Consider the following 18,621-nt stretch of genomic DNA (forward strand, 5'->3'; position numbering starts at 1 on the left):
GTTACATTTTGCATCCCAGAATTAATTTCTTTGGCTTCCTATTTCACAATGTAAAATTCTTGTAACTAACTCTCTGAAACAATTGTTTACTTGAAATATTTCACATAAATTCTGAATAATTGGTTTCAGAAGTCACCGCCCTTAAATAGGTTTCTGTGTGTGCATGTGGGCACAATCTGGTATTAACTACTGTGGCAGATGATGAAGGTGGTAAACTTTATCCCTCCTCTTACAAGTTGTGGTCATCTTAAAGCCCATCTGTGAGAGCTCACTTAAAATAGCGTGTTGTTATCCCTGTAAATTTCTGTAATCATCTGAAGTTAATCTCCAGTAAGGCTTCAGCTACTTGAGCTACAGTTCAATAATTTCATGGGTGTCAAGTGACTGAGATGGGCTTTGTAAATCCTGTGCTGTTCTTGTGATTAATCCATTCATCAGGGGAAAAAAAATCTTAGGATGTTTAAAAGCTTATATGCACATATGTACTCTCTGCAATTCTCCGAGATTACATCTATTAACAAACATGTGAGTGTGCTCGTACCACTTGGGCACCAGTCAGTGCAGGATTAATGTGTGTGATGCGCATTTAATGTACCCTACAGCCTCTGGTGAGCCTAAAATCTAAAGTCTGTGTGAGCAAAGAATCAAATTTTATTAACGTTGTGACATTTTTGAGGGTCACATTGATCTCACCTCTATAATTTCCAGCATTTCCACTCTCGTAATTTTACCATCACCATCCAAGTCATACATGTTGAAGGCCCAGTTCAGCTTTTGCTCAAAACTGCCTCGTGAGGTGATGGACAGGGCACAAATGAACTCTCTGAAGTCGATGGTCCCATCTCCGTTTTTATCAAAGGTTCGGAAGGCGTGCTGGGCAAACTTAGAAGCATCTCCATATGGAAAGAACTGCAAAATAAAATAATATATAGAACTGTGTTAATGCAAAGGAGAGAGCTCTAGACATGACTGCAAAACACTAAAGTGAAACATTTATAAAGAGTGGCTGGTGAGCTTTGTGGGAAACTGAGGATCTGCAATGAAAGGTTCACTAACAGTTACACTGGAATCATTATTAAAAACTTATTTCTACAAAAATTTCTCTGGTTTCCACAAGCTACAATACAAATATATATAATGCTACTTTAAAGCTAAATTAACTAGATGAATCTTAAATGAAGTTGAGTATAAATGGTAGATTGTGTGTAATATTCTCTGACTATGAAATAAAGAAGCTTGGATGCATTCTAAGAGAATTTTAACCAGCCCTTGAAATGTTGCAACCAAGTATATGTGTGGGATTGTTGTTATATAACTTCATTTATTTAAAAAAAAATAATCCACATGTAGCATAAAAAACCCACATGAACATATGTTCTGTTCTGCAAACCAGTGTTCAAGTACACAAGATGAAAACACAGATTCAGGTAAACAATACAGGGCAATGCTTTTCATGTTTAATTTCCTAATATCCTTCAGTGAACACTGCAATTGACTGTAGCTTAACAAAGTATTTTAAATGACTATAACATGTAGGTTTTCAGCGGATATATTTTCCCCTCAAGAAATGTATGGTTTAAGACATTTGGGCAGGTAGTTGTTATTTCTGTGGGCCAGACTCAGAAAACACACCCCTAAAGAAAGGGAGTTTTAAAGTGATGAAGTGTTATTGCAGTGCAGGGACCATATACAAACAATGTTTGTTATTATATTCCCAGCAGAATTTCATGGAGGTTTTCCTGCTCCCAAAATATAAACACGCGTTACTCCCCATATGAGAGCCGTCTTATTTTGTTCTTTTTAAAATTCCAATTCTTATTAAGTACTGCATTTAAAATGTAAGCTTGAAGGAAAGTCTTCAGTGACAGCTGAAGTGGAACTGCATTTTACAATTTTCCATTTCCCCATCCAGAGCTGTGTCTTGCCTTAAAAATGCAAAACTTAGAGCTCAGCCAGCTGCTTGCACTGTGTGGCCATGTGGATCACGTCAGGAGCCACTGCTGTGTTGCCACAGGGGTCTCAACCTGAAAGTTTCCTTTCAGCTTTCTGTTGTCTCTGAAAGAGCATTTGGTACTGTCTCCTGAAAATGTAACTTCTGTGCCTGTACTCAACCCAAGCCCTGTTTCTGTTTTGATAATCGTAACTGATGGAGAGGTTGAGGTGCTGCTGCAGATCCTTCTGTACTTTCTGCTTTCTGGCCATTAAAAATGATCATGATTGGGTTCATCCACAGGTACAAAGATGTTTAGGTTCTCTGATACAACTTAGGATTTCAGTGGGTGCAGTTACCAGACCTTGCTCAATTGTTCTTCTAGTGACAACCTCACCTTTTGTCAAAGCAAGGAGAGCTTCCTCCATGGGAAGGCTCCTTGGGCTCACCGCCTGGCATTCAGGGTCAGAACAAAGTTTGCAAATGTTTTCCAAAACCTGGATGTTATTTTCAGGTTCCTCATCACTTTCTCTTGTCCATGACCCAGCTCTCCCTCCAATTCCTGTTCCAGCTCCAAATGTTAACATAGGTGATATTTAATTTTATGTGTATGTGTAGAATGTGCACTTCTCCAGTCCCCTGCTGAGAGGTTAAGAAATGGCTCTCATGGCCTGTATTACACCATGAATTCCATGTCCCCCACCTTTTTTTCTTGAGAGTTTGCTGGCTGTTCAAAGCTGAAAGGACAAATCTTTAGCTTTTTAAATCTTTGCTGATGACACTATCCTGTTGTGCATGTGTAACAGAACAAAACACTTCAAATTTCAGTCTTTCCAAGTATTTTTGCTCAGAGCTGACCGCTGCTGAGGATGCTGCCTGATCTCTGTTCCTGTGACTGTCACTCTACAGTCTCTATAAAAGAAAGGTAAATACCTGGAAGGAACTGAGACTGTTCTTTTCACTGTCCAGAAAACCAAAATACAGAAATGGTGCAAACATACTGGTGAGACCAAAGAATGAAAGTACAGAGGAAAAGCACACCTACACAAAAGGGGAAGAAGTGTCAGACACCCAAAAACCTATAGGAGTCCAAGAACAAAGTGGGGAATTAGGTTGGGTCAGTTGCTGGAGATCCTGAAAACCATTTTTAAGTTGTTCTGGAACATATTTTTGTCTCCCACTGGAGCAGCATCAGCAAGCTGTGCCTACCTCTTTGCTGGTCAAACCATTAGCCTCACGTAGCAGCTAGGAAAACATCCTTCTAATTTTTTATCACTGACAAGACCATGCTTTTTTTCTTTTTTGAGGTGAAGAAGACTGGCACTGCTCAGCTAAGTCTTGGCCTTTACAGCATCATATGGAACTGTTACCTGTTTTTAATTTTTTTTTTTTCCTATTTGTCTTCCTGTAGGGAGTAAATGCAGTAAAATGTCCTTTAGGGACTGAAAGCACTGTTCTCCAGTCTGTACCTGCTGATTTGTATTATTTTTAGCTCAGAACAACCCAAAAACATTGTCAAAACTTGTTTAGAAACCTACTTGAAGATTTCCATTGGCCTATTCATAAATAAGACATGAAGTAAAGAAAACTAAAACAATTACAGAGCAAAAGATGCCAGCTCTGGTAAAACATTTTTTGACTATTAAAACACAGCGAGACCTTAGCAAAGTATAAAGGCACAGGCTTTAACTACTTTCAGAGCAGCCTAAGCCAAGTGACAATGGGAGACGGATCTCTGAAAGACAAACACCAAGTTTTTGTCAGAGGGAATATGAGGAGGGTTGTTTAGTTTGCCTCTTGCATGAGCTCAGTGAATATTTCAGAAAAAAAGTAAAGAAACACAACTGGGATTTTCAGATACAGCTTCAGCTTTCAGTGTTGCATGCAAAGCCTTGACCAGGTGATCAATCTCCATTTGAGAGCAATGAGTTCCCTTCTACTGCAACCTGCCACTGAGAAGGGCCCTCCATGCAGCAGCATTGTCTCCTCATTTACCCTTTTTGGCCAAACTATACCAGCCAGTTCCATGGGTGACCCAACACTGTTCATTCCTTTGTTTCTGCTTCTCTAGCCTCATCTAGTGACAGCCCTCCCTGGTCTAGAGAAAGGCGTCCCTGCCCATGCCAGGAGGTTGGAACTAGATGATCTGTAAGGCCCCTTTCAACCCAAACCATTCTAGGATTCATCTCTTGCTTGGCCTGTGTATTTTCTAACCAGTTAGATCAACATGCTGGGGTGTGAACAGTGTTCTCTCTACAGTCAACCACCAATTAAGAAAAGAAAAAGGAAGATTAAAAAAAAAATCCCTTAATCTGCTTCTAAATTTTGTATGAGGGTTGTCTTGCAGATTCTTAGCTCCCACTGTGTTTCTGGACTCTTGTCTGGTGTTTGGGGGGCATTCAATCAGTCCTGGAATCAGAATAGCTAGTGAATAACACCTGCAAATTGGACATGACTCTTGGGGAAACTGATCAAATACCTGGAAATATTTATCTGCTTGGCTGCAGCTGCTTTATCCTCTTTGAAGTGATGCTGTTCACAGGCAACCCAGTGATCAATTCATTCTGATCATCTTTGGGAGGGAATTACTGCAAAAGCAGGAAGCATATGCTAAAGCATATGGCTAAAATTTTAACATGTGTCTAAAACAAAATTTTAGCATGGCTAAAGAAAAAAACCCTCAAAATCAACTTCCCCAAATTCCCCAATGATAGGGAGGGGTTAGGAAAGAAAAGGTCTCTCCATCCTATAGTGAATCTATAGACTGGCATGAGTAGTGCTTTGTTTTCCACATGTTGTTTTATCGTGGGATATTGGGATGCATTTCTATTAAAAGAGAAGTTCTGCTATGAAATAGAGAAAACTAGAATGTCACCAGTGTACAGAAAGCAGGGCATGCTGCCTACACATGCCCAGGTCACTGATGTAAGGTCACAGCTTCCAGAGCTGGTGTGGGAGCTGGAGCACAGAACAGGAGATGGGAAAGCAGGAGGTGGCACAGGGCTCTGTAGCCCAGGCCAGGAGAGGATGGCAGGAGCAGCTGCTGATTCCCATGTGGGGCTCAGCACTGCCAGCTCTGCTGAGAGCTGGAGCAGAAAGGGGAATGAGGGGGCACAGCCAGTGCAAGGAGCAGAACAACCATTGTCAAGGGCCAGCACGTACAAACAAGCCAAGCAGTTGGCTCTCATGGGAAAAACCCTAAACATTTAATGCTGTTATGCTTTAGGAAGGAGCTACCTACTCTTCTTATCTACTTTATTAGTGTTTTATTTTGTAAGTCTGCTAGGCATCCACATTAACTTTGTCAGTGAAGAACATGAGCACTTTGAGAATCAGAAGGTTTGGCTGCTTTTGGAAGCTCAGACAGGTATTTTGTAAGAGCAAACCTCTTAAAGTTGAACCCAGCTGCAGATAGCTGTTGTCTAGCCTGGTCTTACAGCTCCCCAGAACTGAGCTCACTGGGGACAATGCCTCTGATGATGGGGAGAACATTTCTCCTCACTAATTTTCCAAGAAGATAAAGTTCTGGATTCCTGCCAGCAGCACAACACAGGAGTTGATGAGATAAGAAAAAAGATTACTCTTTAGCCGTCTCCTTTAGAAAAAAAAAAATTGAAATTTACTACAAAGCACTGTAGTCTTGCACTTCTGTTAAGACACCAGAAGGGGAAGAGGAATCCAGGCTGTGACTGCCAGGACCTGTTGGGAAGGCTGTGTCACTCTGGTGACAGGGTCACCTGCAGGGCTGCAGCCTCTCCCTGCCACCACCTCTTAGTAAAACTGATGTAACAAGGGCAGAACTGGGCCAGCACAAAAAGACACAGCCACACATCTGTCCTTGTTCTGGAAGAGATCTGACTGCTGCACTCTCCAGCACATCTGCAGTGTAAGGTAGAAATATCCCACCTAAGGCAGAAATATCCCAGATACCTGGCCAATCTGCCAGAGGGTCCCAAGGAGAAGTGACCATCCACAGCTGTGGGGCTGCAGTTCTAGCAGCAGCTAAACCACAGGGCTCAGCCTCTGGAGAAGATAATCTTGAGGACCACCAAAGAATCTGAATGTCTCTTTAGATCCAGGACTCAGATCTCCACGTGCAAATCTGTGAGCTGTCCCCACCTCAGAGGGGCACTGGGAGGATAAATACAAAAAAAGATTTGTGATGGTTTCAGATGCTGCAGCAGTAGAAGTCACAGAGCTGGCAAGAACTGGGGGCAGCTGCCAAACCTCATGGATGTTTGCTCACATCTCTGCTCAGTAGCTTTAGTGCTGTGAACACGTGTGCATGCAGGGAAACATGAGGAGGTTTATAAACAGCTGTCAGTTCTTTACATAAAGAAGAAGTATTTAGATGAACCAAGAAATGGAACTTCTTCTGTTGATTCACCAGGAAAATTCCCAACTTGTACAGGCTGAAGTGGGATCAGCAAAGAGTTTGTGTCTCACCCAGACCTCAAAGACTGTGCCTAGCCCTTACATTATGGTTAAGGACTAAGCTGCTCTGTCTTGCAGGTCGTTTAACTACCACGGAATTGCTCATTTGAAGAATATGGAGAAATACTTGAGAATTTAGGAGCGGACCATGAATTATCAATAGCAGCTCCTTTCAATTGTGCAAGCCACGAGTTAAGAGACCAGAGAATAAGCACAGACCACAGGCTAAGAGAAGACTCTAAATAGCTAGAATACTCCAAGAGATTGGAGGAAGATGGATGGGAAAAGAAGAGCCATGCTTCTTCTTCACAAACACTCATCTGGCAGGGTCTACCTCTAAAAAAACATTCAACATGAAAAGTTAATCTTTATATTCACATTTGTGGGGAATTAGTCATTAACTAGCAGGAAATGAATTGATTTTCAATCCCAGCTTTTCTCTGATTAGATTTGGACAATAAGAAACTTAATTGAGCTGTGGTAGTGCTATAGGTCAATACACTAGCAGCTCAGCTATTACTCAGTGCTAATAAAAAAAAATCTTCAGGGAGAATTCTCATCAAAACAATTAGTATTGCTAGTGCTTAACACCACAACTACCACTGATTAAATGTTATTTCTCTTTGATCTTCCTTAACTGAGCAGCAGCACTGGAACACTTTATTTATTTTAAGTTTGGCACAGTCTTCCACTACCCCAAGGTCAGCGAGAGCACAGGGCTATCAGGATCCTGCTCTATTGTGGCTCTGTCCTGCCCTAATTACAAATTCAGTTTTCTTGACACCCTGTTATCTCTCCAGGAATCTGGGAACATACCAAATGGAGGATACACTGGGATATATCCTTTTTTTTCCTCTCCTTTTTTTTTCTCCCCCCTTTCAGTAAAGATCATCTGACTTCTTTTCATTGCTGAAAGAGACTTTTTTTCCCCCAGTGAATTTTAGTTCCCAAGGTTCAGAGTATTAACTTGAATGCTACGCCTGCTGTGTTGTGAAGCCCTTAGTGCAAATTTCCCAAAAGAACAGGGCTATAGAAGCATCAGTAAGTGCCATTTCCAGCCAAAAAGGGATTTGAAACACGAGTCACTAAAGTCTGAGACAGCCATCTCATGAATATACAGATGGAACTACAGAAAAAAATACTGTGCCTGAAATATCTGACTGTCTCATATACTTATGTAATGTGTCCTCCTAAAATTCCTCTACATATGGAGTTGTTATAGCCTGGTACTGCAGAAAGGAAACTGCAGAGAGAGAAGGAAAATGGCTGTAGCTGGGCCTATCAGAGAACTGACACTTCCCAAAAGGGAGAAGAGGTAAGAGAATGGAATGGACCCCAAAAGGGGAGAGTTGGGTGGCAGCAAAAGCAGCAATAGTTGACATAACACAGAAAAGACAGGTGGGCAACAACTTGGTGTGGTCATTTTTTCCCTGTTGTCTCTAAGCATATCCTATTGACTTTGAGTTTCAGTATTGAGTTTGAAAGCAATCCAGCAATTCACAGAGGAACTGTACTGAAATGAAGTCTTGAATAATTTAAAATCAGGCCTGCATTTTTAGCTGCTGCAAGGTGTGTCTTAAAGCTTTTCTTCTGCAATGAGGCTGAGAGCAGATAGGTTTTCAGGTAGCCTTGCAAAATTCTGTACAGCCTGACCTATGAGATTCATCCCTCTGTAACCCTTCCCAATTCTGCTCTTATGAAGAGTAATATTAATAAAAAGAGACTCTTACCACAGTGCAGTTTTAAGAAGACAGCTTTCCAAGATAATGTATTTTGTCCATATCTATCCTTCCTATAACATAAACCCTTTCAAAGGTCAAGGCCAAGACTTACAAGCCCACCAGGATATAAAAACCTTGAAATATCAGCATCCTGGTGCAAGGGATCATGCATCTATACCTATACATACACCTAGAGAATCTATATGTGTATATCTATAGAGACATACATCAAGGGGATGGACTAAATCAGTTCTTGTTTAGAAATGGGACAAGACTGTTGAACTCACTGATGTTTAAGAAAACCCATTTTTATTTTTATGAAGTACTGTGCACATTTGCAGTTCCACATGGATAACTCTTATTATTGCTGTTATTGATAGTCACAGTATCTGGAAATCTTGGTTGAGCAGCATTTGGATGCTGCTCAACATGTAAGAAAGAAGAAAATACAGTGCAAAGAGGCTAGAAGACAATTATTGGTGTCTTGAAAGGATTTTCACAGGGGTGGGAAAGAAGACAGGAACAGTGCAACCATTTGTGTCACCTCCTGGTAATTAAAAAGCTGCATGGGCAGGCCTGGAATAAACCACAAGTATTCAAGCAATGAGAGCTCTCAGGTACACTTGGCTTTAGCCTCCCAGACCAGCTCCCCTAAGGGGAAGATGTCCTGAACAAAGACTTTCAAAGGATGTCTGGAATCATAAAAAGGAGCATCACACTCTGGTTCCTTATGTAAAATGGTGCAAGAAGGGAAAATGCTCATCATATACAAGTCATTTTTTTCTATCATATGTATTCTTTTCTTTCTGCAGAAAGAGATGTAGAAAAGCTCCCCGTGGGCCATATGGATGACTGCTTTCACACAGAGATGCCATCTCCCTGAACATGCTGTTGCTGTGCTGGCACTGGCTGTGCTCAGCCAATGGAGACAAAATGTGGATATTGATACCAGTGATACTCAGAACTAGATGCTTCCCAAAGGTGTCTCCTCTTTAGGGAACAGGCCAGCTAAAGGAGACAGTGTCACACCACAGAGTAGAGTCCCTCCCAGATTTCATCCCAATCAACTCCAGTCAACTCTTGGGGAATGAAGATTTTTGTGCTTTTTGTTCATTCCATGAACTGGGATCTTCAGAGAGGGAAAATTACCCACAGATTCTGTTTCCTCAGTAACTTTGTACCAGGGTAACTTGGTATTATCAGCTTCCAGTGGGTTTCTATGGGTTTATCCACTCTTCCAGGTACCAGACACGATCACAAGGGCACATTTTAGGGAAATCCATAAACCTAAACTATGAACATGATGCTTGTTGACTTAGAGCACAGCAAATGAGAGGCAAGAGTGCCTCCTGTCATGCATTTGCCTGCTGATGTAACCTTAAATCCTTCAGTGCATGGTAACTTTGAATTTCAGCTTCTTTTTCTGATGATTAAACTACCACTGATACAAAAAACCCACTATGAATAGAGTGCAGAAAAGTCAACCAGCTAAGGGCTTACCTGCCACTTGGTTCCTTCAAGATCTTATTTATATACTCAGTCTATGAAAAACTTAACACTAGAATGCAGTAAGATCATAAAAAGGGATAGTTTAAGACAAATTCTAAAATCTGGAGAGAATGTATTACCTTTAATTAAAAATTATCTTTTTCAAAATGTGAGAAGGACGATACTCACAAAAAAAGCATCAATATGCATGCTTAAAAGAAAGCTACTATCCATGCCCATTCTTCCAACCTCAGGAAAGCTCATTGCATGCACTATTTGACATCATTACAGTGCCCAAAGTTTCAATAACAAAACTGGGAGTCATCTGTAAGGAAGACACAACAAAAAGCACTTCAGCAATACGCTTCTCTGATGTTGATTCTTTGCTGCTTTATTTATCACAGAAGCTTAGTGTAGCTACACGTTTTCCTTTGGATTAAGTTTCCCTCTGTGCACCAGCTGAAGATCCCTGCATCCCTTCAGTTGAGCACAAAATTCTGAGCCTGACAAATGTAAAACTGACATCTTCACTGGACTGGTGAATGACATTTCTTTTCAAAATCAGATAAATAAGAATTTTCCCCATAATTTTTACTAAAAAACCTGGAAGTCCAACTAAATAAAATTGCAAGTAGCAAAATACAAGATCTATTTATAGACATGGCAAAGCATGACTAGAGGGATGTATCATAATCAATGTTTCCCATTAACAAACATTACCTCAAAAACATGTTCAAAAATGTAGAATGATGCAATTTGAACTGCCCAGCACTATAATTATAGCAACCATTTCACACTGGGGAGCAACTTTTACTTTTCCACACTGATTAATGAATATGAGTAATAGATTTGTGCTCCTCCGCCCCCTCCAAGTATTCTGGTAAACATGTTAAATAAATCAGACTTCAGGGTTTCATGAATACACAGCAACAGCTACTCAGTCCTTAGCAAGCCCACAAGAACACAATAACAACAATAATGGCAAAAGAAGAGTTCAGTATGGGGGTGAGAACTCAAAGGAGGTTTGATTAGTCATCTGTGCCTTCAGAGAAGTTCACTCTCCTAGCTTGTGAGAGCAGCATGCTGTATCATCCTTAATATTCTCGTACCCCAGAGTCAATGAAGATGATTAAAAAGCTGTGTAGACATTAATGGTTGGACAATCAACAGTATAATCACAGCCAACCTATTATGCTACCGCCTGCTTTCCTAAAGGATTCTGGTTTATGCTTGCCAGGAGGGATCCTCCCAGGAACACTGTTCTTGGTGAAGCCAGCTCCCAGAGCATCCTTTTAAAGTTTACAGCTGGGGGATACAGCCTGGCTCCTGACATGCACAAGTTCTTTCATAACTCCTCCGTGAGCTGAGTGCATCTAATGCTCTCTAGAGACAAATTGTTTCTAGAGGCACAGTAACAACATATATTTTAGACTTGATGGACACACATTTCATACCAGATGTAATTAAGGATAAAATATAATGAGTGTATTCTAGAAAGGTGTTAAATTCTCAAACAAATGAAAAATATCAAAACCAAAGTCACAAGAAGATAAGAATTAAATGAGAAAGCTTTCTCATAATTGTTTGCTATTTCACAGAGGTAAGAGATCTTTTCTCCAGCAGGGGGGCTTTTATGAATTTCCTCCTCTATTGCATTTTCTCAACACATTCCTATCTTAGAGTCTTCTTTATGATCAAAGCATTTTAGAGGTCAAAGACTCTAAACATTTAATAACCCAATTGTAAGAGGCATTCAGTGAACAACCACTCTCTTATGGCAGCTGTCTCTAGATTGCAATGAGTTTCACAGAGACACCATGTGACATCTTATTTAAAAATATATGACAGGGCTGGCATTTCAACTGCTTTAGAGTTCATGTTCTCACAAAAACAGAGCAACCTCCTCCTTCTTATAGCATGAGATCTTTATGAAGAGGTGGCAACATCTTCATAACTAAAGTTACAATCAGATTTCCTCATAAAGAAATCTCAAAATTCTTTGCATCTTTCCTCAGTGACATCCAAACACCTAAGGATGAAATATGCCCAGGAAATGACCTTCTGCAAAGCAGGCAGTCTCTGAGGAAGGAACAAATACCGACTGAACAAGAAATACAGGAGAATTGTGTCTAGTCCCTGTTAAAAAATAGAAAAGAAACTTGAAATATGGACAGGATGTGTCTAAGCAATAGCCTACCAAGTTAATGGGTGACAATACTTTTCAGTGCTGTCAAAATACAGACAAGCTTATGTGCCAGGCTGGGGTCAAGGGTCCAACTAGAAATCACAGCACTGGCATTTCTTGCTGCACCTGGGATGGAGCCCAGAGGATACCTAGTCCAGCTGCCAGGGCAGATTTAGCAGCATCATCTGCTATGGCCCTGGGAACAGACACTGCATAAAGAAAGAAGGCAAAATCCCAAACCACAGCTCCAGAGCTCTTAAATGCAACATTTTAAGCACTCACCCAAGAAGACACCATTAGCAGTTAGGAACAGTATTTTAATTCCCTGAAATCTATGAATGTCAGTCAGAGACTTCTTTCTGAGGTAGCTCTGCTCTTCCTTTCATACACAAATGTTGGCAAGTGCCTGCACCTCCAATGGCTCAGTCTCTCCTCTTAGAATGTCAGCCAGCTCTCTGGAAGCTCCCAGAGCTGAATGATATTTTCACAGAGGTCTGCCAGCTGCAGACTCCTTGTGTCAAGGTTTTGGCTCTCATCATTTGGGAAACAGTCAGCATATACTCAAAGCAAGCACTGAAAAAGGTAGATTTTTCACAACTGTCCAGATTATTCATGAAGAAAATTGTCTAAATTCAATCTAAATAAAGCCCTGCTGGCAGAGAAAGAAGGTCTCAAATTTAATCACTTTCTACCTGCAGTCACCATCAATACTGCCCTACGCTAGAAAATGTTTATATCTGACTTCTCTCATTCAGTACATTTTGGACACACTCTCAGCTGTGGAAAAGTCCTGGTATCCAACTGGTGCCACAGGACCTACACATCTCATCTGGGAACATGCCCTCTTTTCCTTCGGTGGCACTGTTCACCGAAAAAATATTTTTGTGAGTTGATGTGTTTAAAGGGTTTGTCCCATTTAGCCCAACAAACACCAGTTCAATGGTCATTGCTCAATGCAGAGGGATGCTCTTAGTGAGGTGATAAATCCCAAGGTGTTATAAAGCCCAACATAGACATGACCTAAATCCCATTCCAGGTGAGAACTTTGCATTTTTTTTGTGTTATGAAGATTTGCATGACTACAGGCTGAATACATGAATATCTCAGTGAAGAATAAGATTTTAATTCTCAACTCAAATATAAAGTGCTATTTTTTCATTCTGCCCTAAACTGATGATGTACCTATAGTTCTTCCAGATGCACCAATGAACTTCAGTCCTGTGGCACGCCCAGTAACGTGCACAAATATCTGCAATCTACAGCTGCCTATTTCATGTGCTGGTCTGAAATTACAGGGAGAGAAAGGGATGGATGGTGGTGGTGCTGAAGCTTGAGCACAATGTAACTTTGAGGCCACAGCATCATGTGTTTGAGACCTGTCATGAAGCTGAAATACAAGGGAAGCTGTCACAGCAATACAATGACAGCACAGTTCAGCATGCTCATGAAGAGAGTAAAATCCACGATGACTGCAGAGCCAAGGGGAAAAAAAAGCTGTTTTTTCCCTACCCTGTGTACATAAATAGAAAAGATCTGGTTGTGTTGTCCTGTGAGCACGCTGAGATGTCAGTCTAAAGCAACAACTAACCTGAGATATAAATATAGATTGGCAGAATATGTTGACTTTTCAACTGAAATGTATCCTTGGCTGTTTCTCCTGCAGCAGAGCTGTGTTTTCACAAGAGGGCAATGTACATTTTCTAGTCACAGCAAACCAGTTTGTGCTTTTCCCCTGACAGATATCAACATTCCCATTGTCTCAGGAGAGACAACAATCTGTAGATGTAGCCAGCTATGCCAATTTGTAAGATGTGTACTTAATAACAGGTTTTCAATTTAAAAAAGAGCTGTTTTCACACCTACAGAACTCTGAGTGATCCCAAAGTGCTGTGCTGGCATCAATCTAATCCCACAGCCTACGCACATGGGTGGACACCAGAGAACCTGCAAAGCCAAGCAACAAAACAGATGAGCTCATGGGATCACACATAACTAAACCAGCTTTTATACCTGAACTATCACTTTATTATTTTTTTGATCCATCTGCTTGGGACTATCAGGTGAAAACAGCATAGAAGTTGTTTTAAGTAGGCTTTATGAAAACTCAAATTCCCAGATAAAGGATCATGCTGCATTTGCAGAGTGAGTCCCCAGAGAGGCAGAGCCTGTACAACACGTACCAGGAGCACCAGGGTGCCTGCCCATGCCCTGCAGTCAAACAGCACATGAACAAATATGCCCAGGACTGATGCCAGAAGGTGCAAAGCTGAGGGTTTCAGTGCAAATCAGTTACACAACATTCAGACATCAGTTACACAACATACAGACTCTGGGAGGAGCCACCTGTTATTCACACTGCAGGCTGTGGAAGCACGTAACTCTCCCCTGGAAGATTACTGAGAAGTCCAAACACAAGTACAAGAAACGGCATTTTTTGAATTTGGATATTGGAAACAATTATCACATCTGAATCATCTACAGCTCTCAAGCCATGAAAGCAAATAGCGCTCTACTGAGAGGGAAGGCAAATCTCTGGCTGCTCTGAAAAGCCCAGGAATTACAGTTTCCATGTAAAGCAGGTGAGATCTTGGTTTCCAAATACTTTGGAACATGAATCTGATCTTCTTCCAAATTCTCCATGGAAAGGTTGGGTTTTGGTTTTAGTCATTAGTAACAGATGCCAAAGCCAAACGATGAGCTAAGATGAGGCTTTTATGTCTCTGCTATGTTTCTGAACAAGTCCCAGCCACTCACTTAGCGATTTACATTTGAATGCTGTGCCGTTCATCGCTTTCCGTCGCACTGTTTAATGCCAGGTTTTCAGCTTTGCCTAAAGATTGTCCGAAGGTGAGGGAGAGTATGAAGGGTGAAGGATCTTCCAGGAGCTCCCACAGTGGGGGGCCAGTTTCACACCGTCTCAGCATCTGATGCTGCTCAGCACTTCTGGGCTGCTAAAAGCTAGGCAGCATCCCAAGCAGCTTCAGGGAACTGGCAGAGCTCTGGGGCCCTGCAGATAGCGACCATTTTCACTGGAAACATTTGTGGCACTGGAAGGAAGGTCGCCCCATGATGTTGCTTGCATCAAAATCCTGTGGGCTTGTCCTGCCCTGTCCGGAGAGCGGATGCAAGGAGGCTACAGCCCTGCTGTACCTTCAAAAGCCCCTGCCACCACCATCTCTTTTCAGTTTAGCTTGAAAAGATAAAAGGAATTTAATCTTTCCTGCCTTCAACTTGAAGGTTTTGTTCTAAATATATTTTGACAGCAGAAATAAAGACAAAGTTTTAATAGAACTAACGGAACCACAAACTGAATTACGTATTTCCATTTCAGCAGACAATCTTGCTGCTAATAGCATCACTCTCCTTCCAAAAGCATGCATGACAAAACTCAAAGCATTTCTGTGTTCCTTCACGGCACTGGTGTCTGGCAGCAGCAATGCAGCGCAGAGGGCTGCCTCTCACACGTGCATGTGTCATGTGTCACACACTTTGTCCAGGAGCTGGGCTGGAGCCACCTCAATTGCTGAACCAGTCTGTCTGGAAAATTTGTATGCCAGTGGATTGAAACGCAGGCTGAACCCTGGCAACGTCCCTGCTTTGCATCTCTGCCTAGAACCTTTATTTCTTCAGTGTTCTCTGGAAACGTGCAGCAGCTGCAGGCTCTCTGCAGGACCCCCACACCAGCAATCTTCCCCCTGAATGGAAGCACATGGCAAGGCAGGTCTAAACTGTACTGACAGCCTGGAGCATCTTAATTTTTCAACACTGGATTCTTCATTTGGTTCCCTTCTTACTGAAACAATAGCAGTCAAGCAGCTTACTAAACCAGGGTCAAGTCCTGAATAGATGCCTTGCTCATAGATTTGTTCTTAATTAGTCAAACTCCCTCTGAAGTCAAAAAAAGTGCCAATCAAGCAAAGACACATTTTATTTTGTGACCACAAGGAAAGGGATTGAAACAATTTACATCTGCTGCTAAGCATATGCTCTAATGACCACCACTGGATTATTAGAAGTGACCTAGATGTAGAAAGCTTTGATCTTCTTACTCCTGGTTTATTTTCCAGTTTCTAGATCTCTTAAGGTCAACCAGAGTGAATAAAAATTAGGATGGGTAGAAATTGTGTGTGATCCAAGAAAGAGGACCGTGAAATATCGATCCCAGACATTTCACTGACTAAAGCAGGCAGACACCAGTAAACGTGATTAATCAAGAGCAAGCCAGGAAACAGCATTACATTTCAAAGAAGTCTAGGGGTGAATAGCTTGAGGAAATGAGATACAAAGTCTTTCACATGTAGGTCACCCCTTTTAATCCAGCTCTGCTCATAGCAAACTCCAGTCATTAATATCTGACAGCTGCCTGGCAGCCATGTAGAATGAGATGGTGGTCTTTGTTTCATTGCTAGTGGTATCTGCAAAATATAACATATCAACAGAACTGCAATGCTGAAAAACGCCTAAGCAGGAAGGTCAAGGACTAACTGGGCTTTGACAGAGGATCTCTACCCCCTTCCCAAAAAGCTTCATTTCCTATTAGTGTCAACCTGATATATCTCAAGGGTAATAAATCTTTGTGGGTGAACAGAGGATAAAGAGAGCAAAAAACAGTTCAAAGAGAGCAGAGGTAATTCTGCTGCCTTGAACTCAGAGCAAGGGCCAGCTCCCCAGCTGGTGGCTCCACTGAAATGCCAGCACAACACCAGCCCACCCTGGCCCAGGGCTGCTCCCTGCCCCTTCAACGAGAGCAGCACAAAGCCAGGACCAGCAGATGCAAGGGCAGACACAGGGAACCAGGGAAGGAAGGCAGAGAGCAGATCACGGCCCCGAAAAAGAGACTGAGAAGGAAAAAGGTGCTCTGAACAAGACTGGAGGATGACAGTGATGACCTTAGCGTGGGCCTTTGCCCACATGGAGCTGGTTTTCACACCTTGGTGCAGTAAGAATTTATGATGCGCACTGTTGGTCTCGCTCTGTCTCACAAGGGGGTCACAGGGGGCACCAGGGCTGCAGAAGGAGCCTGGCCACGTCCCACTGACCCACCCCTCAGCCCAGGGTCCCTCTCCAGGGTCTCAGCCACTTGCCAACTGAGAATTACAGTGTGGGGAGAGGTTAAAGCTGGAATTCACGTGATTGGAACAAAGGATCCACACTGAGTAAACAGAATTCCTCACTGCTGCCTTTTCAAAGCCTTTTCTTTACAATAGGAGAAAGGTCAGGATTTCCAAAGCCCAGGTGACATACCTGACATTCACCTCAGGAAATGACAGATTATTTTACAGCTTGCAAGACAAATCCTCCCAATTGCATATCAGAAGATAAAGCTCTGATTTCTATGCTTTACTAAAAAAAAAAAAATGTTTAGGTGGGTTTTTTTGGTTTGTTTTTTCTTTATTTTTTAATAAAGGCCAGGTTTAAAAATTCAGTTTTGATTCATAAGAGCAATGGTGATTTTTTTAATTTTCTTTTTCTCTAATAACTGTGCCTTTGTTTTTTGGACAAAATTTATCTCACTTTATCTCTTCCAAACCCAGGTATTCCATCTTGGCTACTTATCAAGCTTCCCTCTATAGTGAATGAAGAGAAGCAGTCACCTCCAACAGGAGATTGTTCTTCTTAAACTGGGAGGATGTTTGGAATAGGTAGGATGAATTCTCCTCTCAGGTGGTGGTCAGTGGAGGTGCCCAATGCATGGTTTGGACTCCAACATGACAAAGTAAAGTAATTTGAACACAATCTTTTGTAACCTGGAGTGACTCTGGAAGCATTTTATGGACATTTTGCATGGGTATTTTGGGTTCTGTCTTGACCAGTGTGCACTTGATGCTATTATATAAAGCACAGTACTTTTATGTGTCATAGATAGACTGTCTGAAGGTTATTTGTTTGTGAAAATGAAAAATCAAATATGTGTCTAAAAAGGATAGTATAGAGTTAAAAATGACAGGTTGAAATACTTCTTCGCAACTACCAATGCTGTTTAAATTGCTCAGAATAAGAAACATGCCAAAAAGGGAGTCAAGGTTTTTGTTTGGATTTTTTACAAGTATTTTCCTTTTAAAACTCCTCCGCTTGCTTTTGGAACTGTGTACATGACATTCAAGAGTCACATTTGCAAGTATTTTGCATTCAGCAATATCTTATAAATGCCAGTGATCTTTCAAATGCATTTTTCATTCTATACTGATCATTCTCATGGCCTCTCCAGCTGTTATACAGGGACAGACTTCCCAACAGATTTTTTTTTTATTTGAATGTTTTCACTAAGTAAACAAATAAATGATGCAGAAATGTATTGAAAATGTAGAATAGCCCCAGGTGAGAATTTCCCCAGTTTCCAGGATAATTCTGCACAGCACTCTCCAAGCAGCTGTCCATCAGGCTGGGAGGTGACCACCACTAGATGGTGGTGCTGGATGCCACACACCGGGTACATGGTGCCTCTTGGTTGGCTTTCTCACAGGAAACACTCGGGCACACCGTGGAAACTGTGGAGACTCCCCTGTGCTCTAAGTCAAACGTTATCCTGGACTCCACTCCACGCAAGGAGCAAGTGCTTTAACTTGCTACAGGCTGTTGTATTACGGTCAAAAGCTGCATAATGGAAAGTCTTAGAACTTGGGAAAAATATCATGCCCAGTGTGAGACATCTGAGCACTGCAGGACATTGACAAAAACAAAAATTTGGGAGTTTCTCTAGATTTCATTTAAAATAATCACACTCTGCCCCGTCATGGTTCAGCTGCCTTTGTCGAATTTAGCTCCATAATTGGCAGTGGAAACCTTTTTGCTTCCTCTCTTATGGAATTTACATGTTCTGCTGCTCTTCCTTCAAGCAATGTAATTAAAAAGCCTGCTTAGTA

At 41.6% G+C, this 18,621-nt stretch overlaps 1 protein-coding gene across 2 annotated transcripts in view; it reads right to left on the minus strand.

Moving 5' to 3' along the window:
• The window catches only part of VSNL1 (visinin like 1), a gene marked incomplete at both ends in the record, with an annotated part of 45,311 nt that overhangs the window by 424 nt on the left and 26,266 nt on the right, over positions 1–18,621 (minus strand). Inside the window, one exon of one of the 2 annotated variants that reach the window (XM_084203295.1) lies at positions 694–909. The exons of the other annotated variant lie outside the window; for it this stretch is intronic. Coding sequence (XP_084059421.1) covers positions 694–909 — 216 coding nt within the window. The remainder of the gene's footprint in view (positions 1–693; positions 910–18,621) is intronic. 2 annotated transcript variants of the gene reach the window in all.

Source organism: Fringilla coelebs, assembly GCF_963513975.1.
Source record: "Fringilla coelebs genome assembly, chromosome: 3".
NCBI classification, from domain to species: Eukaryota; Metazoa; Chordata; class Aves; order Passeriformes; family Fringillidae; genus Fringilla; species Fringilla coelebs.